Source organism: Fusarium subglutinans (genome assembly GCF_013396075.1).
Source record: "Fusarium subglutinans strain NRRL 66333 chromosome Unknown NRRL66333_c0000076, whole genome shotgun sequence".
NCBI lineage: Eukaryota > Fungi > Ascomycota > Sordariomycetes > Hypocreales > Nectriaceae > Fusarium > Fusarium subglutinans.
In genome coordinates this window covers 162,574-179,918 of record NW_023502139.1, presented here as the reverse complement: position 1 = coordinate 179,918, position 17,345 = coordinate 162,574, and the positions used below count along the sequence as shown (strand labels likewise).

General features: G+C 49.7%; 7 protein-coding genes across 7 annotated transcripts; 4 read left to right on the top strand and 3 right to left on the bottom strand.

The window, feature by feature from the left end:
• Positions 1-611: 611 nt before the first annotated feature.
• FSUBG_6839 (thymidylate kinase) lies at positions 612-1,747 on the top strand (the record flags this gene model as incomplete). The annotated part of the gene is made up of 2 exons (XM_036685080.1): positions 612-696; positions 741-1,747. 2 exons carry the CDS (start codon positions 612-614, stop codon positions 1,745-1,747), a joined length of 1,092 nt encoding a protein of 363 aa, XP_036537691.1.
• A 309-nt stretch (positions 1,748-2,056) lies between these two features.
• On the top strand, positions 2,057-2,906 carry FSUBG_6838 (thymidylate kinase; the record flags this gene model as incomplete). Its single annotated transcript, XM_036685079.1, has 3 exons — positions 2,057-2,240; positions 2,284-2,392; positions 2,435-2,906. 3 exons carry the CDS (start codon positions 2,057-2,059, stop codon positions 2,904-2,906), a joined length of 765 nt encoding a protein of 254 aa, XP_036537690.1.
• Positions 2,907-4,083: 1,177 nt separating this feature from the next.
• On the bottom strand, positions 4,084-4,935 carry FSUBG_6837 (Formyltetrahydrofolate deformylase; the record flags this gene model as incomplete). Its single annotated transcript, XM_036685078.1, has 1 exon — positions 4,084-4,935. The coding sequence occupies one exon, from the start codon at positions 4,933-4,935 to the stop codon at positions 4,084-4,086; it is 852 nt and encodes a 283-aa protein (XP_036537689.1).
• Positions 4,936-5,970: 1,035 nt separating this feature from the next.
• FSUBG_6836 (uncharacterized protein) lies at positions 5,971-6,921 on the top strand (the record flags this gene model as incomplete). Its single annotated transcript, XM_036685077.1, has 1 exon — positions 5,971-6,921. One exon carries the CDS (start codon positions 5,971-5,973, stop codon positions 6,919-6,921), a length of 951 nt encoding a protein of 316 aa, XP_036537688.1.
• Positions 6,922-6,955: 34 nt separating this feature from the next.
• On the bottom strand, positions 6,956-11,955 carry FSUBG_6835 (Clock-controlled 8; the record flags this gene model as incomplete). Its single annotated transcript, XM_036685076.1, has 6 exons — positions 6,956-7,490; positions 7,532-8,039; positions 8,294-8,550; positions 8,904-9,775; positions 10,258-11,402; positions 11,487-11,955. 6 exons carry the CDS (start codon positions 11,953-11,955, stop codon positions 6,956-6,958), a joined length of 3,786 nt encoding a protein of 1,261 aa, XP_036537687.1.
• A 1,972-nt stretch (positions 11,956-13,927) lies between these two features.
• FSUBG_6834 (AP-1 complex subunit mu-1) lies at positions 13,928-15,399 on the top strand (the record flags this gene model as incomplete). Its single annotated transcript, XM_036685075.1, has 4 exons — positions 13,928-13,966; positions 14,009-14,137; positions 14,179-15,276; positions 15,319-15,399. The coding sequence occupies 4 exons, from the start codon at positions 13,928-13,930 to the stop codon at positions 15,397-15,399; spliced, it is 1,347 nt and encodes a 448-aa protein (XP_036537686.1).
• A 110-nt stretch (positions 15,400-15,509) lies between these two features.
• FSUBG_6833 (uncharacterized protein) lies at positions 15,510-16,679 on the bottom strand (the record flags this gene model as incomplete). Its single annotated transcript, XM_036685074.1, has 3 exons — positions 15,510-15,637; positions 15,680-16,436; positions 16,560-16,679. The coding sequence occupies 3 exons, from the start codon at positions 16,677-16,679 to the stop codon at positions 15,510-15,512; spliced, it is 1,005 nt and encodes a 334-aa protein (XP_036537685.1).
• Between the last annotated feature and the right edge of the window lie 666 nt (positions 16,680-17,345).

The following is a 17,345-nucleotide window of genomic DNA, read 5'->3' as shown; positions in this document are numbered from 1 at the left end:
TTACATTAAATGTCTTCATCCTGCATCTGAAATCTCCCTTGCATTGGCGCTCAGCGCGACGATTGGACATGGCATGGAGCGAACTGGGTTGACGCTTGTGGAGTTTTGGACGTCCCACAAGGCCAAGGCATGTTGCATTGAGCGAATCATTTTGGAAAAGTGCTTAGCGGTGACCAACTTGCATTGATTGAGGGGAAAACACCTCAGGCAGAGATGGCCTTATCTTGACTGTCTAATGCTAGAATGATCAAAGCTCTCTGACATCGATGATCAATTCCTTGCACTGCTAATTAACACGGTCGCGAATCTGCATTCTTGTTTCATACCTGTCGGCCCACTGCCATCTGTAGGCATTCTAGTGACCTGCTTCTAGTGGCCGCCCGTCACGTCCGCGCTCACGTCCAAGGCACGACGCCCTGAGGGAACCCACTTTCGCGCTGAAGCTCCCTTATTACCGATCTTCTCCACGCGCCCTCCGCAGCAGAACCCACCTTTGGCACCTCTTTTCTACCCGCTCTCTCCCACTTTCACTCATCATCGTCTTCACTCATTTACACGTTCGACTCACGCGATAACAATAAACAACAACTTCACTCGCTGCTGGGTCCATCATGGCTACTGTCACTCGTCAACCATTTGCTCCCCTTGATGGGACTCGTCTCCAAACCTTGACAAGTCTCAAGAACAGGCAAAATGGTATGTGGAGATGCGGAGTGTTTGGGCTTCACTGACATGGTTAGCTTTGCCAACTGGTGGTAAACGAAAGGCTGAATTGATTGATACCGATGATTCTGAAAATGTCGATCCTGTTTCTTTTGCCAAGCGATCAAAAGGTTCCAAGGACAAGGACATCCTAAAGGACAGCATCCTCAAACCGTCTGCTTTTATCCTCAAGCCTACTGTGCCCACTGCACCTGTATCTGCATCTCCCATTCCTAATCGCCTCACGAGCCCCAAGACCCGACGCACTCTTCAGCCTAAATCACCCGCCAAACTCAGCTCTGGCATTTCAAAGTCTTCTCCCATTTATGCTCCCGCTGGCCGATCTCCCACCCGAAGCAAGCGATCTGGTATCGCATCTAGCCGGCGACGCACTGCTGGTCCCTACACCCGGGTTGATCCTCCTTCATTCAGTCTTGGATCAGCCGCCCCTTTTTCTCTCGATGCTGCTCTCAAGGGTACTATTCCTGGCTATGGCGCCAAGAAGGAACCCATCACTGCTCTGCATGAGCCAGACATGAAGGCTAGCTGGTTCTTTGACATTCACGAGGACACACCCGAACAAGAGATGACCAACCTTCTTCAACACAGCACATGTGTACTTGATATTTCATCCGACGAGGAGAGTCAAAGAAAACTCAACAGAGACCGTGCAGAGGGTCGCGATAAGGAAAATGTTCCTCCACCTGATGACATTTCTCAAACCCGCCGCGCACCAAGAGCTGACGACATGATTGTTGAGAAAGAACGTGTCGCATTGGGAGAAATGAACACCGCCGACTTTTACGCTGAAGGATGTGATGAGACATCAGTCATTTTTGTACCTGAAGATGAGCCAGAGGTGAATGCGCCTGCGCTTGCGACTGTGGTCGAAAAGCCTATCGATCCTTCAACAGAAGACATCGACACCTTGATGGCCAAGCCCACAGAAGGTTCAAGCAAGGCTGCAGTTTTGGAACCAATCGAAGGAACAGGAGAGAGTTTTGAGTTATGGGAAAGCGGTAGCGCAGATGATGAAGCTGTATAGGCATGAGGCATGAACAAGTCATGAACTGTTATGGTAATGGATACGGATGGAATGAATGATGGAATGGATGGCTATGGATGGTGGAGTTTGGCCGGCGTTACTTTTCTTCTTAGGCTACCAAGAGCTGGGGCTATAGTTTTGTGATTGCATTATTGTCTGGGTATTAATTGATTACTGACTGTCTGAATGAATGTCTTGGTTCTGAGTGTAAATTATGATCTGATTTCTGCCGCACTGTGTCCCACGTGAACCACTAACCAAAACAGTGTGAATATTTCGTCAGCAATCCACTTCCCCTCATCAACCATCATGGCTTCAATCAACGATTTGGCGACAGCCGCGATTGCGAGCTCTGATACAGCGGATGATTCAAGTCGGGGCGCATTCATTATCCTAGAGGGCTTGGACAGAAGTGGAAAGACTACACAGGTGAAACTGTTGGAGCAGAGATTTGTCGAGGAGGGCAAAAAGGTCAAGGTTATGAGATTTCCTGGTAAGTCACAGAACAAGTGGTGAATTATGCTCATGTTTTGTAGACAGGACTACACCCATTGGGCAGATGATTGACGCGTATCTCAAGAGTGATGTCGAGATGGATGATCATGTCATTCATTTGTTGTTCAGCGCAAACAGATGGGAAGCTGTGTGAGTAAGTTGGTCTGTTATACTTCAATTCTGACTGTTTAGCAAACAAATCCAATCTCTACTCGCCTCTGGCACTACAATTGTATGCGACCGGTATTATCACTCAGGCATAGTCTACTCAGCCGCCAAGCAAAACCCCTCTCTGACACTCCCGTGGGCACGAGCACCAGAACGCGGTCTTCCCCGGCCAGATCTTGTCTTGTTCCTCGATCTGACCGAAGAGCAAGCTCAAGCTCGAGGTGGTTGGGGTGGAGAGGTCTATGAACGATCTGATATGCAGAAACGTGTACGGGAATTATTCTGGGGTCTCAGTATGGGCGGAAAAGATGTTGCGGCGCAGGAACTTGGACTAGATGGGGGTGAGGACTGGACACAGGAGGAGGAGGATCTTGTAGTAGTTGATGCAGGCGGGAGTGTGGAGGAGGTTGCTGAGGAGGTTTGGAAGAAGGTTAGGGGAAGAGTTGAACAGGTTGAGAGGGGAGAGGTTGGAAGGACAGTGAGAGTTGTTAGGTGAGGCGCCAGAGTGTCTGATGCAATCACAGCAAAAATGAATCCCCGAGACCTGGATCGAACAAGTGACCTTTCGGTGACGGTACAGTTACAGCCGAACGCTCTTCCAGCTGAGCTACTCGGGGATGGCTCTGACGATCAGAGGAGTAGCCATGGCGATCGGCGAGGAGAGTTGGGTACAAGTGGACTGGATGCTGGGCTGGTTGTGAGAGAGATATGCGGGCGTGGGTGCATGAGACTGGATGCAGTGTTTGGTATCCTCAAATGCAGGCTTGGTGTTGAGGCGTCGCATTGTGACACGGATGACGCGGGGTTTGTTTCATCCCATCTTGTATGATTCAAGCTTTGCGACAATATTTCTTTACTTCGGTTTTCCTTCTCGGAATCAATCTTTATTCTGGTCAAATAGGGTAAACTGACTATTAATTAAGGTATGCTACGACAATGTGCTGCGTATAGGTACAATTTACACTTCCACTCCCAACCAAGTCCAACGGCTATTCCTCCGGTTTCGGAGATCTCCCCGAATAGCTCAGCTGGAAGAGCGTTCGGCTGTAATTGTTAAGCATCTCACCGAAAGGTCACTTGTTCGATCCAGGTTTCGGGGAACTCATTTTTTGCCTCTTTCACATTTGCTGCAAGTTTATTTTATGCTGTCCAGTTGCTTGCAGGTAATTCACAAGTGCGAGCGCAGCGAGGAAGAGCCCTCCGCTAGGAGCCCCCGGAGGGATCTCACATGTTTCAGTCAATTAAATATGTTCACATCTACCTCTGGAGCTGGTAAAGTCTACGAGACCTGGCGTGAACGAGGAGCGGCATTGGTTGTCAAAACCTGTAGTTTTACAGCAGTTAAGGTCAATTTTCTCCTGTTGGTGGGAGTTGAGTGTGTTTTAATTGGCGACACCAAAAAGTTGAGATGTCATGATATAGGTAGGTACTCAACAACACCAGATGCCAACCAGCAAAAGAAATCCCCGAAACCTGGATCGAGCAAGTGACCTTTCGGTGTCATATATCAGTTACAGCCGAACGCTCTTCCAGCTGAGCTACTCGGGGATTGGTGATCCGTCGCTTGCTATCCCTCCATACACGCCGAGTCTGGAGTTGTAGTTTAGAGGCTAGCATTCACATTCACAAGCACTTCTTTCACCACACAACCCTTGTACAAGCAAACAAACTTTTTAATTAAAGACTACAGTCTTGTGGCCGTTGAGGAACAACCTCCGCTCAGCATACCACCGCACAGCAGCAGCAAGAACTTGGCTCTCAACGTTAGATCCCTCCTCAGACAACTCCTTAGGGTTCATGCTGTGATCAACACGAGCAACCCGCTGCTCGATAATAGGACCCTCGTCCAGATCAGCAGTGACAAAGTGAGCAGTGGCTCCGATAATCTTGACACCGCGCTCGTACGCCTGGTGGTAAGGCTTGGCACCCTTGAAGGAGGGCAGGAAACTGTGGTGGATGTTGATGATGCGGCCGGACATGGCTTCGCACAGCGTCGGGGACAGAACCTGCATGTAGCGGGCGAGGACGATGAGCTCAATGCCGTGCTTCTTGCAGAGGTCGAGGATCTGGCCCTCTTGTTGCGCCTTGGTGTCTTTTGTGACGGGCAGGTGGTGGAACTCGATGCCGTAGCTCTCGGCGAGGGCGGCGTAGTCGGGGTGGTTGGACACGATGACGGGGACGTCCATGCGCAGCTGGCCGGTCTTCATGCGGAAGAGCAGGTCGTTGAGACAGTGGCCGATCTTGGAGACCATGATGAGAACGCGGGTCTTGCGGGCGACGGGGCGGATGTCGTAGTCCATCTTGTACTCGGCAGCGAGCTTGTCGAAAGCCTCGACGAGGTGCTCGGTGGACTCGGTCTCGGTAGGGCCAAAGTGCACACGCATGAAGAAGCGCTCGGAGACGGGATCGGAGAACTGCTGGAGGTCGAGAATGTTGTGCTTGTTGGCGGCAAAGATGCCAGTCACGGCATAGACGATGCCGGACTTGTCAGGGCATGACAGGGTGAGGATGTGATCATTAGCCATGTTGAAGGCTATGGAGGGCGTTGAGTTGACGGGGAGGAGTGTGGTGTAAGTGAGAAGAATTGCGGCGTCTTAGCCTCCGTATGTCGACCGAGTATGACTCCGAGAACCCCACTGCGGGCTAACCCTCCACTATCGGAGAAGTGTCGGGATGTGGCCATGGGTCATTGAGTTGGTATTAAGTAAATTGAGGGAAATATGCTGTATTGGTTATTGAGTAGGGTAGTACGGACTACAGTAATGCGGCGTGGATCTGTATATCCAAAAGAGATCTTGTGATCGTCATGATGCAATGGTACGGCCGGTTAATATCCGTCTCCGCTGTGGCTGCAGGGTAACGAGAGTCCACTGCTGGATCAAGAACAGGCGTCAGATGTAGTCTAGATAATCAGGATAGCCTACGGAGTATCAAGGTATGTACTCCGTAATATAAGATAGAAACATAAAGCTAATGCATGTAACGGCCGTCACGTGGCGTTGATCGGAAGTCCATCCGTTCCCCACCAACACTCAACTAACATCATCCGCAATGCATCATGTCTCGGAGCCGAGACGGCTGCTTCAACTGTCGAAGACGAAAGCGAAGATGTGACGAGGAGAAACCAACTTGTCAAAGGTGCCAAAGAGCAGGAGACGACTGTGTCTTTCCGAGTCCAGCTTCAGCATCGAATCCGCTAAAGTTTATCGTGGCCGCTTCTGACCACTATCTGGTCCCGAGTGATAACCAGAGCCATAGTTTTCTGAATCTCTCACCTCAAGAACTCGTTGCTGTTTGTAACTCGAGTAACGGAAGGATTGCTTGGATGCAGGAATCTGTCCCTCGCAGTTTATCACCGTTTGCCTTTGAGTCGGGACGGTCAGTTGAGAAAGCTCTCGTGCAGTATTGTATGTATCCTCACCATGATTTATCCCGCTAACAGGTTAGATGTTGAGGTAATTTCTAGGAGCAGAGTCTACGTGGACACAAGCCGGAATGGGTTCCGTACATCAGTCATTCCCCGAATGTTCCAAGGTCCTTTGTTCTCAGCAGTCCTAGCCATGAGCGCAGCAGAATGGGCACAAAACATTGTCCCAGACGGAAGAGACTACCGCGCTCTATCAATGCAGTACAAAGTCCGAGCTCTTCATGAACTACAGCACGCTCTTCCGGACTCTCAAGGCAGTGAGGGTAATCTTCTCACTTGTGTTCTTTTGGCATCTCTCGAAATCGCACATGGATCGTGTCCGACATGGCTCCGTCATCTTCAAGGCGCACTCGCTCTGCTTGAGAGTTTCGGAAACAGTATGGACCCCAATGTAGCCGAGTTCGTGCTTCAGTATTTCCGGTTTCGATATATTCTCATGGAGACTACGCAACCTACCCACCAGGACTCGCTACACCAAGCAATGGCTGGACTGGCCAGAGTCGAAGCTACACTCCCGCATTCTCGAAATCTGGTTGATGAACAAATTGGTTGCTCAATGGATCTCGTCGACATCATCAACGAAATATCGTCACTATCTACCCACGACATATCCAAGGATCAACTGTACACAACAGGTCAGGAAATTGAACAGCGACTCCAAGACCTCTCTTTTCAGGGCACAGACGCCTACCTCTTGCAAAGCGCCGAGTCTTTTAGAATTGCAGCCCAAATCTACCTCCGCCTCGTATGCTACAACACAGCCATCACCCACCAATCAATTCTGGCCCTCCACGAATCTCTTCTTTCTTGTCTCTCCGATATCATTGTTGAAGGACAGACTCGGAGATCATTCCCAATGTGGCCACTGTTCTTGGCAGGCTGTGCATGCTCATCAGATGAACAACGAAAGGTGGTGTTGGATCACTTCATGTTGATGGATAGTAAATGGCCAATCAGCAACATATCTGCTGTTTGGAATGCACTCAAGCTGATCTGGCACACAAGAGATTTTCAAGTATCGAGTACAAACCAAGACTGGAGGGAGATTATTCACAAATTTGGATGGAAGCTGTCGTTATCATGACCAATTCGATTTACATACCTGGGTATACGCTGCTCTAATGCGACGGCACGCTAAACTTCCAACTTCCTTGACTTGCCATGGGATCCCTCGGTCCATCCCAGACGGGACACCATGATTCTTTGGCTCCTTCGTCTGCTCGTGCTCTTGATTCCTCCACCATTCGCATGATGAATTTGCTGTCCTGTGCCTTGTCTTGCTCGTCCCGATCTTGAGTCAGCCATCCCTCTCTTCGTCCGTCGCCAGAATTAAGTCGATGGTCAAGTGGTCGGGTATCGTGAGATCCTGCACTGGCTGTTCGTCCCGTTCGTAATCGTACAGGCTGACCTGTCAACATGGCCATTTCCACGTCCAAGTCAATCATGCCATCCGAAGGCCCATTCGGTCGAGAGGGCATGTGTTCTGTAGACGAACTGATCCACCGGAAACGCTTCTTGAACAGGGATGTCCGTGTTCGATCGCGCGGCCAGTTCGGGTTTCGTGCTCGTCTACGTTTACGGACATGATGCTCGATCAGGAGGTTCAGGGACGGAAGACAGGCGCATACAAAGCCGATGGTAATCTCGAGAGCCCTACAATCGTTAGACAGGCATTATCAGGCTGACAGACATACGTTAGAATGCCAATCGGCGTATAATCGACCGTGATATCATCCGAGTTCAAAAAGTCTACCGCCTTGGCAACACGGAAGAGTGTCAAGGCTGTAGCGATTCCGCCAGCCCCCAAAAGCAACACAATCTTGATTCTTTTGCCTATCGACATTCGGAGTTTCCAAGTCAACGGTATCGGGATCAACAGAATGACCAAATCCGTAACAATCGACAGTGACAGATCTGAAAAGAAGATCTTTCGCTGGTTGAGACATCGTGCGTTTCTGACATCGGGGTCCCAATATGTCCGAATGGGATAACAATTGACAATTCGAAGGATTTGAATCGGAATGTATGCCACCAGTAAAGCCCATATCAAGATCTTAATTCCCTTTGCGACTCGTGGTTCAACAGCAAAAACTCGTGCCATCAGTAGCAAAATGGTCGCTTTGGTGAAAAAGGCAGCCGGGATATAGACAACCGTACTGGCATAGAACCACTGACTTGTTAGATCGATCGGATGCACTTGGGCTGCTCACCTTTAGCCAGTTGTAATATTCTGGTTTGCGAATCTCCCAAGCATGATACCCTGCTCCATACCGGGCCACTACCTTGTTAGTGACGCAGCGAAAAGAGAATAGACGTACTCATAAAACAGGTGACGCAGTACATGATGGCGGTAATCTAAAGGTTAGCAATAGCCAGACATTGAAGGTCGGTCATACAAATGCTGCTACACACGTCCCTAAACTGTTAGCTTTGTTTGACATGAGACGTAGACATACAATCTTCAGATCCAAAATTCCGGCTAATGGTTCCCTTGACATAAATTCGTACTATAAAAAAGACTGTAATAAAGAATACACATATCGTCGTCAAGACAATATTCAGCGTCCAGTAAACGTCTTCAGGGTTGTTGTAATCGGGAACAACCCCAGGAGGGGCATTTCGATTCGAATCGGGACCTGTTGCATTCCACATGTCGTGGAAGAGGTCGAATTCATTGTAAATGAAGATGCAGCATGACGGGAGGCGATGAATCCTTGATATCTGAGAGTCAAGCTTCAACTAGTGGATCGCCGGGGAGCCAACCGTCGACGATCAACGCCACTAACGGCTGGTGCTGAACTTTGTTTCTGTTACAGGGCTTCCTTTGGTTGAGGTCGCTGCAATGACTCGAGGCGACGGGTTAGGGACGGTGATCCTGTGGCGTAATTGGGCAAAACATTATTGGATGACATGTTCGAACCGCTATACAGAGTTGGCCGATTTGGACGAGTATTGATCTTGGCAAGCTAGGGCCTCCCTGAGGCAAGGCTGTGCGATCTGACGACCCGAGTTGTTTCGGTCAAGTCAAAGCGCTACCCTCCATGAGTACAGCTCGAGGCTGCATACAACATTGTCCCAAATTCATCAACATCTTCCAACCATCGATCTACCCTCCGTCGTTGGCGCTTTATGTCGTCCTCACTCATTCCATCTGGAAATGGCCACAATTCATCCAGTCGAAAAAGGTCACTTCCCCATTCGGCCAGATGAGAGTAGTAGTTTTGTTCCCACCCATTCCGATCAGCTTGCCACAGATACTTGCTCGATGGCGAGTAGAGTCCCCTCAACTCAGTTCCCAGATATGTGGTGATACCATCATGAGCCGACAACACATTGTCTAGAAAGTACATGGTGTACAGTGTTCGTCTCTTGGCCTCGGCCATAATCCATGGTTCCCATTTCGGTAGGACGCCTCGTTGTTCTGCCGCACATACAAGCCCTTGACGAGAGGTCGCGCATGCAATTTCCTGCAAGTTGATCATTGCCTGACGAAGGAACGGCATCGAAGGCCCCAAGTGAAAGAAGAGAACCATGGAATAAATGAGGTACGCTTGAAACACCCCAAGAAGATGGATGCCTTGATACGTCTCTCGCTCTTCGTAAAGCCTAGTCATTTCTCGCTGGAGGATATCCGCGGCGATACTCACGTTGCCGGGTAGAGGGTCGCATATTCGCACCAGAGTAAAGCAGGTCGAGAGTGGCACCAATGATTGCTGCATAGGATGGATGAATGGTGGCAGACGACCTCGAATTACTGTCGAGGCATACGATTTGAGCATTCGATAGACAAAATTGATGACGCTTTGGCTGTAGTTCTTGGGCGATTGTCCAGGGAGAGGAACATACGAGTTGAGCCATCGATTCTTGATGTCGTCGCTGTTGATCGGACACACAAGGTCCAGTGTATCAAAGTGAAGGTCAAGAGTTTCTTGTCTGCTCTGTTCAAAGTCTAGAGTGTCCGACGTGTTTGAGTTTTCGCAGTCCGCGTCCCTATGCTGCGAATCTACGGTCGGCTCTCGAGATCTCCCAGGATAGCTGCATGCTAGACTCCGCAAGGCACATCGTCCGCAGGTTTCTTTGCGATCACATTTTGCTTTGGCGGTTATACAATGCTGACAAGCTTTGACTCGAGGGGTGGAATATCTTGATCTTGAAGGTGCCATGATTGAGTGATTGAATTGCATCCAAATAGTCTTAAATAGTCGGTACTGTGTTGTTCCGACCCGTACATCAAATCAGACGCCAATTGACGCTGAAAGCAGCTCATGTTCGTTGCTACAAATCCAACCAAACGCCAGAATCCAACTCGCTCATCACCAACTGATCGTTGTCATTCAAGGAAATAATTGAGCTCCTCGTGATATTGGAACACCAGGTCAGTTTTCGTTTCCAATTAACCCATTTTCACATCTCCATTAACCTCAGTCTGAGGAAGCATTGGCTTCTCATCTTCCTGGGCTCTTCGTTTGCCCATACGGTCGAGCCATTGCTCAGCGCTGACAATTGTTCCATCTACGACACCACTTACTTGAACAACCATGTCCAGACCTTCTTTGGCCAAGACCAAAACTTTGTGTGCACCTTCAGTTAGAGCAGTCTCGCTGTCTTGTTGCCCGGCATTCCTGTCCGTCATGGTGGCGACACGGAATCGTTGGGGTAGACTGGTGAGATGACGTCGCACAAGGATTCGTGCGTTTTCGGGCAATGCGCCCCCTGCGTACTTGGACACAGTATTGATGGCTTCTCGCAGGGTTCTGAGGACATCGCCCTTGAGGTTTGAGATGCGAGCAGCAAGTTGAGAGCGAGACTCAGGATCAGCCTGTTGGCCATGTCCGTCAGGTACCTTTTCGTACTCATCAAGGGTAGTTTTCAAGGCCGAAATCACACGGGCAATGTGATCATTGGCCCAGCGAAGCCACTGTAGACAGTATTTGAGACTGCGCAGACTCTCCTGGCTCATGGCGACACTGAGGCCAGAAGTAGACGTAATCAGACGTGACTGCCAGGCGCTGTTTGGTCGTGATGGTCGCGGTGAATTGGCATCAGTCTCGGTATATGCGGGTGATCTCAACTCATCGTAAGCAGGGAGCGTGTCGACGGTGCTAGTAGTTGACATGCGACGAGACATGGTCTTTGAAGACGGTGAAGGCGCTGTGTCCATTTGTTCGTCGCTCATTTGCTGCATTCCTTCAGACTCGAATCGCTTGTTGCTGACTGCTTCATCCTCATCCGTTTTGCGTCGCTTCTTGCTGTTGCCGGTTTCCAAATCCGACGTTGAGCTGTTTTGTCGTCTTCCAGCACCTAAAAACCATCTGACACCTCCTTCAACGCCAGTAACTCGACCAACTGAACCAACAGTATTCGCAATAGGTGTCAGGTATCCTTCAACATATTCGGCGCCAGATCGAAAACGCGGTGAAAAGTTCTTGGCGCCACCATACGCCGAGGTAGCGCCCTCAATTGTACTCGCCAACAGTGGATGAGTCGTCGTAAGTAGAGACAGAAGCGGTTCAGGCTGTGGCGATTGTGGTTGATTCGATTGAAGCCCAGAAGTCGGTGGACTAACTGGAAGGGAGGAGTTCCTATGTGGTGGTGAAGATATAAAGTCTGTAACGTTAGAAATGATCGCTTTTAGAATTGGCAACATACCTGCTCTCAAGTCACCAAGCGCTTCAGCCGCCAGCCGCACATCTGGATCATCAAGGCTGACGCTACCAGCCCTCGCGTCAAGAAGACCATCAGGAGAAGCAGCGCTGACGACACTGTTGCTACTCCCATCGAGATCCATTCGTGTCGGACTATCAATACTATGCGCAAGAACTGGCGGATAAGGCATAGGATGCAAAGGAAGCCAAGTCTTGGTCGGTTCCATGGCCATTTCGCCCGTAAGTGAACTCAGAGGTGGTAACTTGGTATCGCTATCGGCTTCGAATCTAGCCAGAGGAGGCAAAGAAGTCGGTATTTCGGTAGGAACATCAGGAAACTTTATCGCATTCGGTGAAGCGACATTGGAATAAGCTGGAGGAGAAAACGCCATCAACGATTGAGGTCGAGCAGGTGGTGGTCCGAGGACATGACGAGACTCGGACTCCCCAGGAAGCATGTGATTGCGCTCCATGGTCGGCGATAACACGGATATGTCAACTGAGCATCGAGTTAAATCGGCCAGTGGCCGCAAAGAATATCGCAGAGAGACAAAAGAAACGGCAAATCACTAATGATGATGATGAAGCGGGTGTTGGGGAGAGATTGGGAATGAGAGCGATCGTGGGGGGACAAGAAACCTGTTAACGTCAGGCGCTCGCGACCTTCTTTGCTGCTGCAGGGACCGGCTGAACAAACAAGCCCAGCGCACGACGATAGCCCACTAAAAACCGGGCCGGCTACAGTGGCTTCAGGTGACTTGTTTTAGAGGCGTAGTGGGGAAGATCGCTAAAGAGCTGCACCTAATATCAGAGCATCATCACAAGATATACCAAATTGGGGGCGTTTCGCTTGATTAATGATGCGATAGATTTGTTGGGCCTAGGTTTTTGTTTGCAGCATCACAAGATCAATTCGACTCAACGTCCAACGTCGAGACTAGAGTCGCTAAGAACTGTACCTGAAGCCTCTGGGCCTCTAGCACGTGTCAAAACTGGAGATGATGATGCACCGACATCACATGCAAGAAGAATACTCATCGTCACGATTGTTAAGCGGGTCGCCCGAGTCATGAGCAATCCACTAACAAGAGCAACTCAAGCACATGCCACAGAGGAAGGATTGCATCCTTTTCCTGATGCGTTTGACTGTTATTTTTCCATCCAATGGAATTGTCTGATAACGTCAGATGCGATTGCTCATTGATTGCTCATCTTGAGCTATGCTAACATGTTCCTTTTCAAGTAAGGTTGCATTCACACTCTTTATCCAAACCAGTCGGCATTCGGTTACTTTATCGGACCTGTATCTGGTCCCCGATAACTGATCAACATGTGAATTTGACATGTGCGACGAGTCGCATTCATGTTTGCAGATACTGGCGACGATACGACACCTTTACCGGACGGGTTGCCATTCCCATGGGAGTCTTGAGGTTAGATCTTGGACCCTGAATCGGTTGAACGGACATCCGCACGGACTGATTACAATCTCGAGCTCAAATTACTCCGTCGTTTCGTTTTGTGTAAATTGTGAGCTGGAAGATTCGGCAGCCCAACAGACACAGAACCAGCCTCGCGTTCGACTTTTTGATAAACGCGAGATGGATGCACTGGTCACAAATTCATTGGACATGCATTTGCAAATTTAACTTTGCCACGATCTTTACGAGTCCAATCCCAAGATCCCTGATTGCAGATCTCGTCAAAGCAGAGACCCTGAAGTCAAGCTGGGGGAGGAAAGAAAACACAAAACCTTGACCCTAAGTTTAGGGGATCTTTGATAAGTTAATTTGGCACCCCTAGATCAAGGTCCAGTTTTTCTTGCTCCCCGAGGTCAAGGCCCCAACAAAAGTCGAGGCTGTGGTCACCTGCCACATGTACCCCAGATCGCAGCAGTCACGAATTTGCATGTATGGCTCCTCTGACACCGCCAAAGCAACTAATAATACTCGGGCAGTTCTTAATGGATCCAGGTCATCCCTCTCCGCACCACGAAATCGCAGCTCACATCAACGGCTCCACGGCTGAAATGACAGAATGCCACTCGGTTGCAGGCTAGGTAATGGTCTGCACTGTCTAGAGGGTGCGTTGAGGAGAAGGGAAAACAAACAAAAACAAAAAAAAACTCAAAGCTTTTAATCCAAATTTCTGATCCATCTCTCACGTGACCAAAAGCTCAAGCTACCCCACCATATCCGACATTCTACCGTGTCGTCACAGCTGGAATGACCAGGCATCCAAAAGATGCCAGCGAAACAGACAGCTTAACCACGAAACCATTGCGCCTCGGACCATGATGATTGCCTGCGCTTCTCTATAGTCCCTAATTACTATCCAGCCTCTCCTTATTGATTGTTGTCTTTGTTACTGCGCATGACCTCTTCGTCTTGATCTTGACCGTCGCATCTATCGCGACCTCCTTTCAGCTCCGCCAAGACATCCAACATGGCATCCGCACTCTTCTTTCTAGATCTCAAGGGCAAGGTGTGTTGAACGCCACTGAGTGTGACGTCGCTGACAGTGTAGACCCTTCTTGCCCGTAACTATCGTGGTGACATTCCCATGTCAGCAGTTGAAAAGTTCCCTGTACTCCTTTCAGAAGCTGAGGAAGATTCCTCTGCTGTTCCACCATGCTTCTCCCACGAAGGCATCAACGTATGTAGTCTCTATGCTTGCTGGCCCTGCTGACTGGATAGTACCTCTACATCCGCCATAACAACCTCTACCTCCTCGCCCTTACGAAACGAAACACGAATGCCGCCGAAATCCTCCTATTCCTTCACAAGATCGTCGAGGTCTTTACCGAGTACTTTAAAGCTTTAGAAGAAGAATCCATTCGAGACAACTTTGTCATCATCTACGAACTTCTCGACGAAATGATGGACTTTGGCTATCCTCAAACAACAGAGTCCAAGATCCTTCAGGAGTACATCACCCAGGAATCTCACAAGCTCGAGATCCAAGCACGGCCACCGATTGCCGTCACAAACGCCGTGTCGTGGCGATCAGAGGGTATCCGCTACCGCAAGAACGAGGTATTCCTCGATGTTGTCGAGTCTCTCAACCTTTTGGTGTCTGCAAACGGCAACGTTCTTCGATCAGAAATTCTTGGCGCCATCAAGATGAAGTGTTACCTCAGCGGCATGCCCGAGTTGCGCCTAGGGTTGAATGACAAGGTCATGTTTGAGACGACCGGTCGAGCCACCCGCGGTAAAGCTATCGAAATGGAAGATGTCAAGTTCCACCAGTGTGTACGACTATCACGATTCGAAAACGACCGAACCATCTCCTTTATCCCCCCTGACGGCGAATTCGAGCTCATGTCCTACCGCCTCAACACTCAAGTCAAGCCCCTGATCTGGGTTGAGTGTGTAGTCGAATCCCATTCAGGCTCCCGAATCGAATACATGCTCAAGGCTCGAGCACAGTTCAAGCGCCGCAGTACCGCCAACAATGTCGAAATCGTGGTTCCCGTTCCAGATGACGCCGATAGTCCGCGTTTCCGAACAAACATTGGGTCTGTTCATTACGCCCCCGAGCAAAGTGCTATTGTCTGGAAGATCAAACAATTTGGTGGTGGCAAGGAGTTCCTCATGCGTGCTGAGCTGGGCCTGCCAAGCGTGAGAGGAGATGACGAACAGGGTGGTGGTATGATGGGTGGTTTCGGTGGTAGCATGGGAGGAGTCGGAGGAGTGGGTAAGGGTGCCAAGCGACCTATCCAGGTCAAGTTTGAGATTCCTTACTTTACCACAAGTGGTATTCAGGTTCGGTATCTAAAGATTACCGAGCCAAAGGTACGAACCCCGTCCAATACTCGATCAGGCTAACAGTTGTAGTTGCAATATCCTTCGCTGCCTTGGGTTCGATACATTACCCAATCTGGCGATATCGCTGTGCGACTTCCTGACGCGGTCTGAGTCCTACGAGCTCATGGATGGGATAACGAACATGGGGCAGACTGCAGAGCAGGCTTCATACAGGAATGATAATAGACTAAATCAATTCAAGCTTAAGCTGTCACATTTGGTCAATCTCGAACAATAGCCCTCTCCCATTCAAAACTGTGGAGATCTTCTCGAGTTGAGTATTGGTTGTCTGGGTCGAAAAACACCTTGACAATAAATCCCTTTGGATCTTCAGAAGCTGTTGGGGGGTCTGTGGTTGTTAGCTATATCAGCAATCGAACGGGCAACATACGTCCTCTAGGGGCATCAGGACTTGTCCAAGCTCCATGTCTCCATAGTCGATTGTGCCCAAGAAATACACTGTCTATCGAATGGTTGCTCATCTCGCTGCCCGGAGGTGCATTCAATGCCATGAGCCCCAGAACGATAGGCAGCTCTCCTCCAAGGCCTGTTGAGTGTGGAGCATCACGTCTGGGAGCTCTGTAGGTCAGAGGAAGTAGACCGGGAATCCACGCAGGATTTCTGCCAGCAACGTGTAGCAAGGGACCAGGCCCAGGACCCATGGTGCTGGTGATGGTGATCACTTGAGACAGGCCGGGAATTGATGGTGGATGAAACACACGTAGGAGTTCCCAGTTCGATCTGGTGACCAGAGGATCATGTTCAGTGACCATAATTGGAAGCAGTGGATTGCAAGCAGCAACTCCAAACGTTTTGTACTCGTCGGCCGGATACACTTGTCCATACTGATCCGTGATGCAGTTTCCGCGGGCGTCCACTCTCAGTAATTGTCCTTCGGATGCCGGAAGCGTGGAAGCGTCTCTATACCATCTCCAGTCTGCTGCTTCAGACACTTCGCCGTTCCTGTAGCGCATGACTTTGCTTGGGACCTCGCCGCGGTAGTAGGTTGGCGAGCTGGGCGGAATAAGGTGAAGATAATCGTCACGTCCTGGATTGTTGATGACAAGCTTATTGGCGATGAACAGGAAGCCTGGGGTGGGCTGGCTTGAAGTGCTCCCCTTTCGGCTCGAGCTGTGCTTTGATGTTTTCTGACAGTGTTAGTTGAGCTTGAAGCTGAGCTTTAAGCATACCTGTTTCAACATGATCACTGGTTGACTTGATCATCTGTCGATCACAGATCACACTTGAGCAATTGCCATTTTATAACTCACCCATCCGCAGAGCCTCATCTCGGATTTACCTCTTTGGCCTTCCTCGGTCACTAAACCGTTGAGGAAATCGACTTCCGGTGACTTTAAGCAATAAAGTGTGAGAATGACGACACCATACATGTCAGCTTCAGTCTGCCAGACATCGACATATCCGTAAAGCCTATTCAAGACTTGTTGAATTAGGGATTGGTGCCACGCTTCATGGTACTTCTGAATGCTGTGCAGGGAATATCAAGACACCCTAGTTCATGCAACATCAACGCGGCCCGACCCCTCTTACGCTTGTTCTGCTCGACACCGGTTGACCCATAGCACGGATAGATGGAGGACTCAACCGCACTCCCACCGGGTAAGTTGTCTGATTGATTTGTCAAGAAAGCGGGCCAATGGGTGAGATAAGATCTTGATGTCGATCAGTTGTTGGCGCTAACCCTTGATTATCTGGTGACCTGCGACTTGGCAACGGTGGACTGAATTGCGCCTGAGGCCAGAGGACATCGGTGTCTCCGCAAGACATGTGTCTTGGTTGTGTGGGAGCCTTGACAGGTGACTCGAAGCAACCAATGCTCAAGCCTCTTCTCTGATGGTGTTGAGTTCGGGATCATTCAAGTCCGAGTAGTAACTGCCCGCTCGCAAGTCTTTGGGGGTGGCGTACACCGTAAGATGTGAATGTAACCGAGACAAATCGTCGATCGAATAACTCACGGCGAGGCCATCAAGTTGGTGGACTCGTGTTTCAGCATTATCATACATCTCCGTTGATATTTGTGTGACGCGAGCGGAACC